The following is a 13,458-nucleotide window of genomic DNA, read 5'->3' on the forward strand; positions in this document are numbered from 1 at the left end:
CCTCAAAGGAGGCCTGCCTACAGCTCAGCCACGCTGGCTTTTGTGAAGTACAAGTGACTTCATGTTTGGAAGTGAAGCTTACTGGTGGGTTTCACACGACGACTATTTTGGCAATTTTTTTCTTTTGCATAGTCAGAATGAGAAGTTACAAACACCGCAATTGTTTTAAGGAACACAGTCTGTGCTTTGAAACAGATGTACTACACCTCTATAAGGCCTTCAAATACAAGCTATTTTCTCACAACTTTAGGAAATTCATTCAAAATGAGCAATTCATGCCCTCCGTGAAGAAAAAAAAAGCACAGAGACTGTCCAGCTCATAAAGTGTTTTAACAGTACATCATCACGTGGGTGACACAAATGTAGTCAATAAAATCTAGGACATATTCTTAATGCAGCAAGTATTTATGCCAGCCCATAACCAGCCTGGCTGAAAAGAAAAGCATAGTTAAAAATACTAACTGCCCCTTGCGGGCCTCCTTGCAGGAAATACATGCTGGAAAATGAATATACATTCACTCCAGGAAGAGTATGAGTCAGGACCCAGCTCCCAGAGGGAAGCACCACAGAACTCTGCAGTGGCATGTCTCCCTGGCGTGGCATCTGAGCCACAGGGCAATGTGTAACTGAAAACTTGCATGATGCGTGGCAGCTCATCTGCTGGTGTGCAGATTATTCAGGAGGGCTTTGCTAGCCCTGCATTTCACCTTAACAGCCATCCCTGCAGGGGACGGTCTGCAGCTTTCAATTTGCAGCTAAAAAGGCAAAGAAGGTTTTGCCAAGTCTCCCAAAACTCTGAACCAAAGATGCTGGCTACTGCTGGGGACCATGAGGAATACATGAGCTAGACTGGTGAGTCCTCAGCACAGCTCCCTGTTACTCTTTTAGTCCCCCTAATGCATAGGCCGAGGAATGAGTGAGGTTGGGACAAGACTCCAAGTGCAACACCGCATTCCTTCCACAAGGCCCAAAAGCAGAGCTTAAAAAAAAAAAAGGCTTATATATGTGTAATACCTTAAATGTTCCCTTGGGTGTGGCATTGAGGAAGCTGGAATTGCAGGCTCATTCCCACTGCTACAGCATTTCCTAAGTGGCCCAGTCTGACAGGTACCAGTGAAGTCAGCTGCTCACATTTAGTGTTGCAGGTTTCTTTTCAAGACACCAGCTGGCTGGATCACGGCTGCCCATACCTTTACCTTCACACCAGCTAAGAAGAGCAAAAAGATGGCAGAGGTTAGCAAACCAAGAAAGATGAGGAACCAGGGCTGTGCTAAAAGTGATGCGAACAAATTTGGATCTAATACAAGCACTGCAGTTTGCACACATTTTTGGCTGGCATGTCTTCTTGCAAAGGCAACGTCTGTGGGGGTGCGTGTTTGTTTTTTTTTGCTATAACATTCTCATTTCAATCACCAATTTGTTTACATTAAACATTTGAACATGGCAACAGATGATACCTTCGCTTACGAAATGCATTTAAAAGCAAATGACAGTATTCTGCAATTACAGCTAATTTCCCATCCAGAAGTTTGGACCTTGTTACTCTGAACACAGTTTAGGGTGGCAGCAATCTGCAGGCTTCTTGCTGCTCAACTTGCAGCCTTACTGAAACGTGCTGAATTTCACTGTCAGACAGCCTCATGCTTGGGAACCACCTATACTTCCTCCTTCAAAGTTTCTTATCTATTCAAAAATATCTGGAAAAAGTCAGCAAGAACTGCTGGATGTTGAGCAGGATACATCAGTCTTTTCTGGGTGTCCAAACTAGACATGGAAATGTCACCCATTAAGCAGACAGCATTTGTTTCTGGAAGAAATTGCAGGCTATTCCTCAATGACCATCCCTGGACGCATCAGCACCAGAGAGCTGAACTGCATATTTTTAAAGCTATGGAGTTAACCACAATTTTTTTGGTAAAACTCCAGAAGACCAGAAATATTCTCCTCTTGTTTAAAATTAAGATTCTACCTGAGTGCTTACCCTCTCTTTACTTAACACTGAGACAGCAAAAATAATTTTTTTAAGTTGCCATATTATTTTTTTAAGAGCACATAATAAGAACTGGCACATTCTGCTGTACCTGCTTTTCTCTTGTGCTGTCAGTTTCTGTCCCATCAGAAGAAAATACTCAACCTCAGCTAGCATACATCGCTGCATTCACACACACAGCATAGGAGAAGTACAAGCTGAAAACCGTATAAGAGCTAAGAAACCACATGGAAAGCCGTTCAGCCAGAAATGATAAAATAAGTGTCTATCTAGAAATACATTTAAGACCAAACTCAAAGGTTTGTGCCATGGATGAAAAGAATTTGCAAAAACCCACGTTTGTAGGAACACATCTGGGGAAGTCATCACCTCAGAGAAAAAGTACTGCAGTGGTTAGTGATGATTCAAGTGGTTAACTGGACTATCAAAAAAAATCTTCAAAAAATTAGCACATTAAACTATTGCAGGAACATTAAAGCTAATTAATCAGTTAATTACTGGCTGCTCTGGTGAAAATGAACTCCTCAGTGCTTCCAGGTACAGCAAGGGAACAGTGACACACACAGCTCCCAGCTGGTACAAGTGGATGTGGCTCTGATAAAAGCAAGGAGCTCTGCTGGTTCATGCCAAATGAGTGTCTCATGTCCCCCAGAAGACAGGGCATTAGGGTAGATTAATACAAAAAAAATATTTCCTGTGTCCTTTTCCACCTAAAACCTGCAGCTGAAAGCTTCAGGCGTTAAATGCAGAAATAAAGGAAGTAATAAAGCAGAAATCACTTTTGCTCTGCGAAGGTCAGCTGTTGCATGGCTCTGGTCTCACCTTAGCACCTTTACCTGAAGTCTGCAACGTTCACACACTATGTATAAGGATGGATGCAGCAAAGGAATAGGGAAGAAAAAAACCCAGTGTGTATGGCTGGTTTCAACAATGGGGAGAGAGCAACAAGAATTACCTGTGATACCTGCAAGGCATGCGTTTAACTGCACTTACCTCTACAACTGGACACAGATCCTGGGGAAAAAAAAAAATCCACTAAGCTTCTATAATAGCATGAGGTAGAAAAGGGCACTGGTGTCCTGCAGCAAGAAATGCTGACGGTCTTCCAAAACAATGACAGTGGCAGCACTCCTCCATGCCTGGCTATGCAAGGTTGCTCAACTGGGAGTATTTCCTTTTTCTCACTTCTCCCTACACCAGAAAAAGAACAGGAAAAAAGAAAAAAAAAAAAAAGAGGAAAAAAAAGAGACATCAAAGCTTTGTGCATCATTCACTTCTCCATTTCTCAACAGTGCATTTAACCAAAAAGGGAAAAGAGGAAGGTGGCGCCCTGCTGGAGACAGGGCTCTGGCATTTGCCAACAGTCACTGTCACATGTGGATCCTTTTTATCAAAACAGCAAGTCTCAGTTCAAGAAACAGTATGCTAACTTTAGATACATCCTATTGTTTCTAGCAATGTCATATCATTTCAAATAGATCCCTTGCTGTCTAGATTCCCAGTATATAAAAGCTATACCTGCTATATCTTTGGCTCCTTCTTGTTCTGTCACACCAGATACCACACTTAATGGTCAAAGTGACAGACTCTCAGCTGTAGTAAGAGCCGCCTTCAGTTGGTTATAAATATTATATGTATATATATATATATTTTTAATAGAGAATAATATATATATATGTGTATATATATATATATATATATATATATATATCTGTAACCTTTTTAAAAACAAACAAACAAACAACAAACACATACTTTTCCTGCAATCAGCTGGTAGCCTCTCTCTTATCCACAGCACATTTTCCAAGCTCTGGATCAAAAACATACTCTAAAAAATATAAAAAAGCTAGAAAATCTGTTTTAACAATGAATATGCTTACTGCCAGGTAATATGCAATTGGCCAATTATTTTCCAGAAGCACTGTCAGAATGGGAAAAAATTAACAAGAATGTCTAAATGGAAGAGCTCATGAATACCTCTGAAACAAAGTGAAAGTCCTTAAACAATGTACAACTGCATCTTCCTAACTGAATCAAAAAGAAGGAAGCTGGAGGAAAACAAAAGTTTCTTTTAAATGTTTCTCATGTTATCCCGTAAGACAGCAAAAAATGTGCTAAATCTGTGCTAAAATGTGCTAAATCTGTCTGGCAACTGCCAGACAATGCTTTGATAAAGCATGCTAGATTTCATGATGTAACCTTCGGTTTGAATTTTTTTATTTTTTGTTAATCATAACATCCTCAGAGCTGAAATCATTTCACTGATAAGCTAGAAGATAATATGAAGATGCACATACCGCACTGCAATGAGCAATTTCCATATGATCTTTCCCAAATGTCTTGTGGCTCTGTTTGTATCCCAGGTCTAAGGATCTCCCACAGCTGGAATTCACTTGCAGGCTGAGCAGCACCATCAGGGAACATGAAGCAGGAGTACCCAAGACTGCTGCTTCATTTGAGTTAGCGCTTCAGCTGCAGCCTTGCATATGAACACGTAGCCTGAAAGAAAAGCAGATGTGTAGAGAGGGTGCTGCAGGGTCTCTGCAATGCTTCCATATTAAACACAAGCGAAGAAGAGGTGAGCAGGACTGTAAGTAACATACCAGCTGCTGTCCCTATTTGCAGAGGAAAAGCAAAGCAAGCCATTAAGCTCTTGCTGCACCAGCAAGAGCAGCCTCTTAATGCTTCATCCAACATCTCTGTGGTGCTATCACTGCACACAGTCCTTGGTAGCTGCCCATTGAAGTATCAAAGGTTTCGTTTGTTCTAGTAGCACCTCCCACCACCAATATCCCCAAACCCATATTCATGAGCTTACTGCTTATACTACATGCTATATGCAACATACATACAAAACATGAATCCACATACAGAGGTGTAACTAGGATGAAGGTCTGTAATGTGGAAATACCTTATTTTAGACTGAAATAGGCCACCATGAGATTCAGTGGCAAAGAGTTACAGAATATTTTAAAAGTATCCCAACATCATTGTTTGGAGGCAGGTGATAACAACTCTTGCACGTACATAAGTACATTTCCTCACGCTTTGTTATCTGGCAGCATACATTTTTCTTACTCCCTCTCCAGCTGAAGTTTACTAAATATCCCATGTTACCAGTGGGGAAATTCTCCCCATCCAAGTTGCAGATATGCGCTCAAGAACAGGCAGCGGAGGAGGCAGGAATGACACACGGGCTCTGCCAGGCTACAGCAGACAGCAAGGACCAAACTCCTGCGCTGCTTCTGGAGACTGCTTTCAGAGATACCACTGTGCAGCCTGCTGCAACAAAACACAGCCTCAAGAGCACAGCAAGAGACACCCTTCTGTGTGTCCTGGGGTTTGAGTCACAGGTGAAAATAAAGTTGCAGTCAGTTGAGCTAAAAATCAAAGACAGAAGTTGGGAGAGCCAGAGGTGTCCCAGCCAGTGGCACAGTTTGAGGAGCAGATGGCCACTGCTTGGCCTCCCACATGGTGCCAAGTGCACTGACTTTGAAGGACATGGGAATGTCCATCCAGAGGATGTTTTTCCAGTGGAAATATCAAAGTTATTTCAAAACAGATACCCCTGTGGAGCATACTCTGTCCTTCCCAGAGCCTCCCTCTGCAGGCAGCAGAGCCAGCTACCCAGCCACCACTGGAAATGGGAGAGCTGCATATCCTGTCTCTCCTTCTCCTTTTCTAACATGGCTGTCTGGAGCCACAGGCTGGCACAAAGCCTTATCAAATCCACCACATTGTATAACAGCACCTCTGCCACGTTTCTAGCCTAACAAATTCTGAAGGAAATCAGTAATTAATATCTCAGAGGCAGTGGAAGACACCCTCTTCCCATGCCTGCTGCTGTGCGTCTCCGTGAACTCCACTAAACTCCAGTGCAGCGAGTCCAGGTTTAGCTGTGCAACTCTTTTTTTTTATTATTATTTTTTTTAATAGAAGCTTCTGGAAGTCGCTAAAAATAAAATTGTTTGGGTTTTCAGACCTAATCCAAACACATTTTTGTTGTCTTTCAAGATGGCACTTCCCCCTTGTCCCTACTTGACAACAGACTTTTCAGTCATTAAGAATGCTCTGCATGCACAGAAATATCTTGGGCTATTTTTCCCATAATCAAAAGAAAACAAATCCCAGAGCAGCCCTGGCAGGCCGCTTCCGGCCAGCTCTGCTGCCCCCCCAGAGACCCATCATGCTGCTGCTGACTTCAGAGGGCAAACAAGAAAGTTTGCTTTCAGTATAAAATTAGACACTAAAATGAACTGACTTTTTTTCTTCCCAAAAACCAAACTCTTGCCCAACTACTTTTCCATTAAACATATTCCAAGGCAGTAATTTAGATGTGTATGAGTGGCTTGGATTGTATCAGCCAGCATTTACGTTCACTCCCCACTCCCCTCCTGCTGTCAGTACAATTTTGATGTATTCCTGGCCAACGCTAGAGGTTCACACCACATTGCAGTCACTCTGAAGCCGCTGTGATAGAGCTCAAACCCCACTGTCAGCTACCAGGATGCCCTCTGCTATTGCCTGCTTGTTTTCACATGCTTTGTCCAACAAGGCCCCTCGATTATAAAGAATTGGCATTTTGAAGAAACTGCAAAGTCACCTATTCATTATCCTCCTTTAAGACCCTACCTAACACCCTCACCTGCTGTGATGTCTGCATGAGCTCTGCCGATCAGGCTTGGTAGTGCTTGGTGGCTACCACCTGTACCCATTATTCCACCTAAAATCACAACAGTCAACTTCTGAGGGCAAAAAGCTTTTTTGTTTGTTTAAAAAAAAAAATGATTACACATTTGCAACCCTACAAGTTTACAAGTAAACACCACCAAATTCTTCACTACTGCCAAAATCTCCTTGACCTCACGTAATGGCACTTTTGCTACAGGAAGTACTTCTCTACTAATGTCTGACACTGAAATGTAAACATCTATCAAAGCCACCCCTAGCCGCAGTAGTGTACCTGCAGGAGATTTACACTGTTAAGTATAAATTACAGAAACTTACAAGCAGTTCACAATAACTTACCCAACTAGTTGTTTGCATTCCCTGCCCAGCAGAGATAACATGGGTTAGCAAATTGCTGGCCACTACCTGGAAGTGTTGCTAAAAACTTCTGAAACAACAAAAGTAAGCATGAAACAAGGCTGCAAAGCAGTACCACTTAAACATTTATGCAGAGTTATGCAGAGTTAGAAAAAACATCTGGGAGTCTAAACCAACACTTTGCTACCCATGTACAGCACCTAGCACAATGGAGACCAGGCGCAGCTAGGCCTTACAACAACAACATCTTCTCCAAGCTTGGTCCACCAGCAAGTCCTTCAACAAGGCCTAGAGCAGCTCTGCAACAAACTTGAGGATCACCAGAAGTCAGGGACCTACTGAAATCATAGGTGCAGAGGCCACGGGGAGCTCCAAAGGGTCTCCAAGCAGCATGAGCATTTGGAAAGCTCAGGACCAGACATTTTACTTATATTTTACTTACACACACTTACTCACTCCTTCCATGGTCAAATCCAAACCTCTAAACAAAAAGCAGCAGCAACACCAGCCAACCACAGCAATCCCAGCCCAGCCCCTGGACTGGAGCAGCTTCTGCGATAGGCTCCATACTTACCTTGACTCCACAGAGATGAAGGTTTCTGCAGCCAGCGATCGATCAGTTCATAAAAACAAAATGTCCTCATTCTTTGATTTTCTAACATCAAAGAAAAGACACCCACACAACCTTATTGAAGGTGTGTGAAAAAGCAGGGGTTTATCCTTTTGTCCATTCCCCAGCTTACTAAATATTTGTGTACAGGATGCTGCAGAACTCCATACAGCCACCTAGTGCTGAAAAAAATACCATGTCCCCACTTCTGTGACTGTTCTCTGCAGTCCCATAAATATTTGGGACTAAGCATCCGGAACAAAAGCCAAGTCTCTGCAAAAGTCAAGACTGCATACTTCCACTTATGGGCAGCAGCGAGTCTGAGAACAAAACAGCCGATGAACTGCGCACACAGGAAATGCATTTTTATCTTAATGAATTGAGATTAAGAAGGACATCCTACGAAAGATGTGGCTAGTGATCATGGATTCACCAATGGTCATTATTTGTGGCACCTCTCCTCTATGCTGCTGGCCTATGCTGAGTAGCAAGTAAATCTGTGTATTTTAAGGGTACCTGAGCTGCCCACCCCACTGCAGGTCCTCAGACCTCCTGCTCTCCAGCCACATTGCTCTCTTCTCTTCCTAACAGGGAGCCTCCAAGATTTGCTTCAGTCAAATCCTTCCTACTCCTTGCCATAACACGACCAAGTGCCTGTCCTCATATCTAATCATGGCTATAAAATACCTGGGATGTGCTTCCTCCACATCAGTTGCTCCTATGCTCACATGGCCTTGGCCTTCTCCCATGTGCTGGCGCATTATGCAGCCATGCAATGGAGCAGATCAGGGAATTTATTTGGGTTAGCACTAAACTAGCAAAAAAAAAAAAAAAAAAAAGAAAAAAAAAGGTTACATTAAGCCAGATCAATTACCTGATCCTGCTCACCACATAGGGGCTCAGATGCCTGTGCCAGCAGGAGAGCGGGGATAGCACTGGTGCAAGCTGGTGGCCTGATGCATTCAGCAAATGACAGCCCAAGACATCACCTCTGCCTCACCCCGGCCAGAAACAGCAAATGGGAGTCTAAAATACGCCCCGTAACACTTCCGTTGGGGCATAACCCTAGTTAAAAACAAGTTAGTTACTTAACACTTTTCTTTAAAACCATTATTTTTCTGCAGCTTTCAGACTGGCTGCCCAGAAGGTTGCAGTTAACCACTTTCAGGCAGTGCCCAGTTTGGATGTCAGTATGGAATATCCTTATTTATTGTTTTTTTTTTTTCCTCCTTAGAATTAAAAAATATTTTGCCATGCAGCTAGCTAACCAGGTCTTGGATTTTATTGCTTGTTCTCTTGCTTATAAGGGAAACTTGAAACAAATTAAAATTATTCTGGCCTCGAACTAAAGGTCAGCGTTGTGGGGAAAGATGACTTGTTTGGAATTCAGTCAGGAAGTTTAATACAAATAATCCAGCTTGAAGTTCTGTGAGAACAAGTCCCAGCCAAAAAAAAAAAAGTGCTGATAGAACTAATTTAAGTACTAAATCTCTCCTTTCCAAGCATTTTTTCCACTGATAAACCCAGAGGCTTTTAAAGCTGCCATGGGAATAACTATTTAGCTGAGGTGTGAAGGAGATACTATTCGTACCTTCTGAGATAAAGCTGGGCCTTTGTCAGAAGACTTGAACAGGAACGAGCAAAGGAAGGGATAAAGGTATTGCTGTAAGTTGCCATGCAGATGGACCATGCTGTACAGAGACTCCGTTACCTGTTACAAAACATCAGTCTGCAACCTTTTTTCAGCCAAGTGTTCATGCCACTAAAAAGGGAGAGCAGCTGATACAATCCAACTGTTGACTTGCAAATAAACAACTAACTTGTTATTAAAGAAATGTCATGCAGGTGTACAGATGCCTTCTGTATTTATAGAGAAATATTTCCTTCTCTGAGACTACATCCCAAATTACATTTGGAAGTGTTCACAACACAGAGAAAGCAGAGAAAGTCTTTAAGATATTCTATTCCCACTAGAAACAGATAATAAAAAACAGATATGCGAAATAGTGAAAAAGAGTAGATGCTCCACCTTCACATCACTGCCAGCTTTGAAAGGATGTCTTCACAAAGAATGGGAGAGAAAGCATTTGGATTTTTTAGGGTGTGTACATGTATGTAAATACATAAGCACTTGTATTTTTTTAATAAAGCCTACAAGGACACAACTGATTCGGAAATACCTTCCATAACACTGGGAATAAGAATATGAATTCTTGATTCCTCACGGGTTTATACCCGTGAGCTTGCTCTGACTGAAGCCAGAGGGACTATAAAAGCTTCTGCATCCAAAGATTTAAACCCAGACTTAACCACTCTGTGTTTTTCTGGCTGACCAAAAGCCTTCACCAAGAAACAAAAAAAATCTTTCAACCCTATGTTGTTGTTACAAAGCATTCATTTCCACCAGCAACTGGCTACTCACATCAAACAAATTGTACTTGGGACTAAACAAGGATCAAGACCAAACAGCTTGAAATGTTTTCATAACAGTCAAATAATACAGCAAGTTCAGAGTGCCACGGTCCAGGATGAAATTGTCCTGTAGTAAGACAGGACCATGCATTGACCAAAAAGCCTATATAGGTCTTAAAAGAATGTTAGTGCATTTCCAGAGCTGCTGAACTAGAATAATAATTAATCTCTTTGAAAATCTGTAAGCAAGCTTTAAATTCAGCTTCCGTACCTGAATCTAACAGAACAACTAGTCAAATACTACTACTGAAAAAAATAATAATAATAAAATCACTCTTTACATTTGATGGACAAATATTTTGATAATTTTGCAGGGAAATTTGTTGTGGCCTGTCTTTCACCATGAAACATACACTTTGTGGATGTTGGAGCAGTGTTATTACCACAATTCAACAGTCTTTCAAAAGAGGTTCCTGCTGTGTTACCTGCACATTCTATTTCAACCCTTCCTGTACGATTGCGACTCACTGCTGCCCTCTTTACTCCAATATCAGTTCCAGTGCCTGATAAAAACAGCACCAGGAGACCTCTTCCCACTCAGCAATTCAGATTGTTATTTAAGTATTTGTCCTCTCTTCACAACAAAAATAACCTGGAGAAAGTTATATGCTTCGTTCAGAGAAAAAAAAAGTCCCAGTAATTCGGGGGGGGGGGGGGGGGGGGGTAAGAAAAAACAAGAAGCACAACTGACTCACCAAGTGTTCACTTCCAACAAATAACAAGATGTTTTGCCACCCAAGATGTTATAACCAGACCTTAAAACATGGCTGTTTAAATTTGCCTCTAATGAAACATCAACAAAAGTATCTATAGCCTCTCTCCTTCTGTATGTCTCTGCGAGGCAGGTGCAGATTTCAGGAAGGTTCACAAAACAGACTCAGATGTGACCAATTTGTAAATTCCCAGGCAACTATCTGGAGAAAGGTTACTGCTGCCAAAAATGTGCACTTTGGAACGTTGTGGAATGTTTTCTGTGTTTACAGTAATGGTTTCACTTCATTCGGTCCTCATGATAAAGGATCAGACGCATTTCAGAGAAATATTAAGCACTACGGTGCTTAAGTGACAGTGTTGGTGTCAGTGCTCTCGCTCCAGCTGGTTAACAGATAGAGGCACCCGCAAGTGTTCTCCCAAAGGAACTGCAGCATTTTCCTGATGCATTTTAGAGGTTATTTCAGGGAGGAAAAGCACAATTTTCCATTTCCCAAATAAAGTTACATAATAAAGCATAGCCACCAACAAGCCAGCTCTGCCTTGAATAGAAGAGAGAGTTTATAAATGTCTTTTGGAAGGTAAGCTCTCCTGAACTACGTTCATGGAAAATTTTACTACAAACCACATTTCAGGTCATGCTTTCCTGGTGTTCATATACATTTAAAGCATAATCCACCAGGAGGTGAATAAACTTGTCTGGGCGAGGAACCTAACCAACTGCTGGAAGGGTGAGTACCTCCCTCTGAGCGACCAGCTCTTAGCAGGAAAGGGATACAAGAAGAGTTGCTTATCCCCCCTCTAGTTTCAGTTCAGACAAAATCCAACAGATTTTTTTTTTTCCCCCTACAGTATAGAAGGAAGAAATAACTACCTCATCAATTGCCTCATATCCTCAGATTCCTCCCTAAATTTTACAGCTTGGTTCTGAACCAAAAGCTTAAATAAAACCGTAACAAAGGAATTGGTATAACATAGCCGATAACATAGCACGAGAACACACACATTTCTTGAACGACTCCTGCATCACAGTGTCAGGGGGGAGGAATATTCCTTTCAGTGAATAAAACTAAATTTTTGGTCAAAGAACAAGCCCAAACATTGATTTCTTTCAATCAGTACAGATTTATTCTCTGATGACTGTGTAAAGCATCAGCTTCATACTAGCAATACAGAAATATTAATTTAATTCATGGTTAACTTACTCTTTGCCAGATAACTTTCTTGGGATGCCTTTTTTTCCAGTTTGTCTTGTTTCTCAAACCAGCAAAAATGAAAGGATTCACATGTGTCATTTTTAATGCTGAACATTAAAGACAAATGTTCCTTTTGGCCAAAACCAAGGAAGTTCCTACAACTCTGCTCTTCACTGGTAATAGAGTCAGACAGTCCATTACTTATTCTGTTTCATGATTTAGTCTACACAAAGTACTGAAAAATAAGAAACAGCAATGCTAACCCAAAAAGTAAGTTTCGTCCCAAACCTCTGTTTATACGTGCAATGCCAGCAAAGCCCTTTGGCATGACTGTTGCATAGCAGCCACCCAAATTTTGTACTCTAAAGGGAGATAAGCTTTTCCAACATACCTGTCAAGCTTCAGCCAAATTTACAAAAAAGAATACCTACATTTCTGCTTGTATTATACATTTGCATGTGTATAATACCCACGAGACAAAGAAAAGTGTTATCAGAGGTATCTTAAATGTCACCTTATTGCTCAAAGACAACAAAATAGATGTAATGAACAACCAGAACAAATACCATTTCTGAGCACCAAAGCCTGACACTCATCCTATGAGCAGCAGAAGTTGGAAAAGCGATGGTATTCAGAAGAAGCAGATGACCAGGAGATTTTCAGGCTCGTACTGGCCCACCAAGCAATGGTGGCAAACCAGACATCCCTCTGCCTTAGCGTCTGCTATTTATAAGCTGTTATATCAAAAAGCCAGTCCCACAACGGAGTACTACTATGAGAAACAAGCAGAGGCATGAATTAATGCATTAACACTTCGAAATTCCCTTTATGTTTGTCAGACTCTCCTAATTCACCGAACGAGGGTGAAGCACCCTGTACAAACAGCAGCTCTGTGCAGCACTGTCTCCCTCCCGTTACTGCTGCCTCCTGTTAAAGAACAACGTGACAGCAGTGACACAGAACAGCTGCCCCCAGAAAGTTTACTCTCGTGGGCCTGCCAGCGCCTACCATCTGCAGCTCCCTGCACAATGTCACATCTACCTTTCATGCTGCTCAGGGGTTTTAAAAGTCTCCAGAGCAGCAGTGGTGGCATGCAAGGGGGAAACAGTAAACCTTCTACCTCCAGATTACTTTAGCAGTTTTGAGGGAATTTTTTTTGCCATCTTGGAGGACTAAAATAGGTCAGAAGGCCTGTTTTTCCAAATTATTTACAAAGTCTTTTCATGGTTATGAGTGATTCATATGGCTCCTGAGGAGTAAAAAATAAATAAATTAAAACCCAAAGCCCAAGAAACACTCTCCTCTCCATGTTCATTTTTTGCTATACCCTCAAGCTCTGGAATGATACAATGGAGGGAAAAGGAATTCAAGTGTATACATAAAGGTCTATATAGCTACAGCATAAGTATATGAAAATGTAACCCACAAGAATA

At 41.7% G+C, this 13,458-nt stretch overlaps 1 protein-coding gene across 3 annotated transcripts in view; it reads right to left on the reverse strand.

Moving 5' to 3' along the window:
- LOC308176736 (uncharacterized protein) overlaps positions 1-13,458 on the reverse strand; it is a 78,878-nt gene that overhangs the window by 26,116 nt on the left and 39,304 nt on the right. Inside the window, exons 4-8 of one of the 3 annotated variants that reach the window (XM_080552867.1) lie at positions 7,019-7,106; positions 4,288-4,489; positions 3,746-3,818; positions 2,984-3,181; positions 1,015-1,207 (exon numbers count right to left, since the gene is read on the reverse strand). In XM_080552867.1, coding sequence (XP_080408993.1) covers positions 1,134-1,207; positions 2,984-3,181; positions 3,746-3,818; positions 4,288-4,404 — 462 coding nt within the window. In that variant the 5' untranslated portion in view covers positions 4,405-4,489; positions 7,019-7,106 and the 3' untranslated portion in view covers positions 1,015-1,133. The remainder of the gene's footprint in view (positions 1-1,014; positions 1,208-2,983; positions 3,182-3,745; positions 3,819-4,287; positions 4,490-7,018; positions 7,107-13,458) is intronic. The other 2 variants (XM_080552868.1, XR_013938557.1) reach the window with 2 other exon arrangements.

This window comes from Anser brachyrhynchus, assembly GCF_964034855.1.
Source record: "Anser brachyrhynchus genome assembly, chromosome: 12".
Taxonomy (NCBI): Eukaryota; Metazoa; Chordata; class Aves; order Anseriformes; family Anatidae; genus Anser; species Anser brachyrhynchus.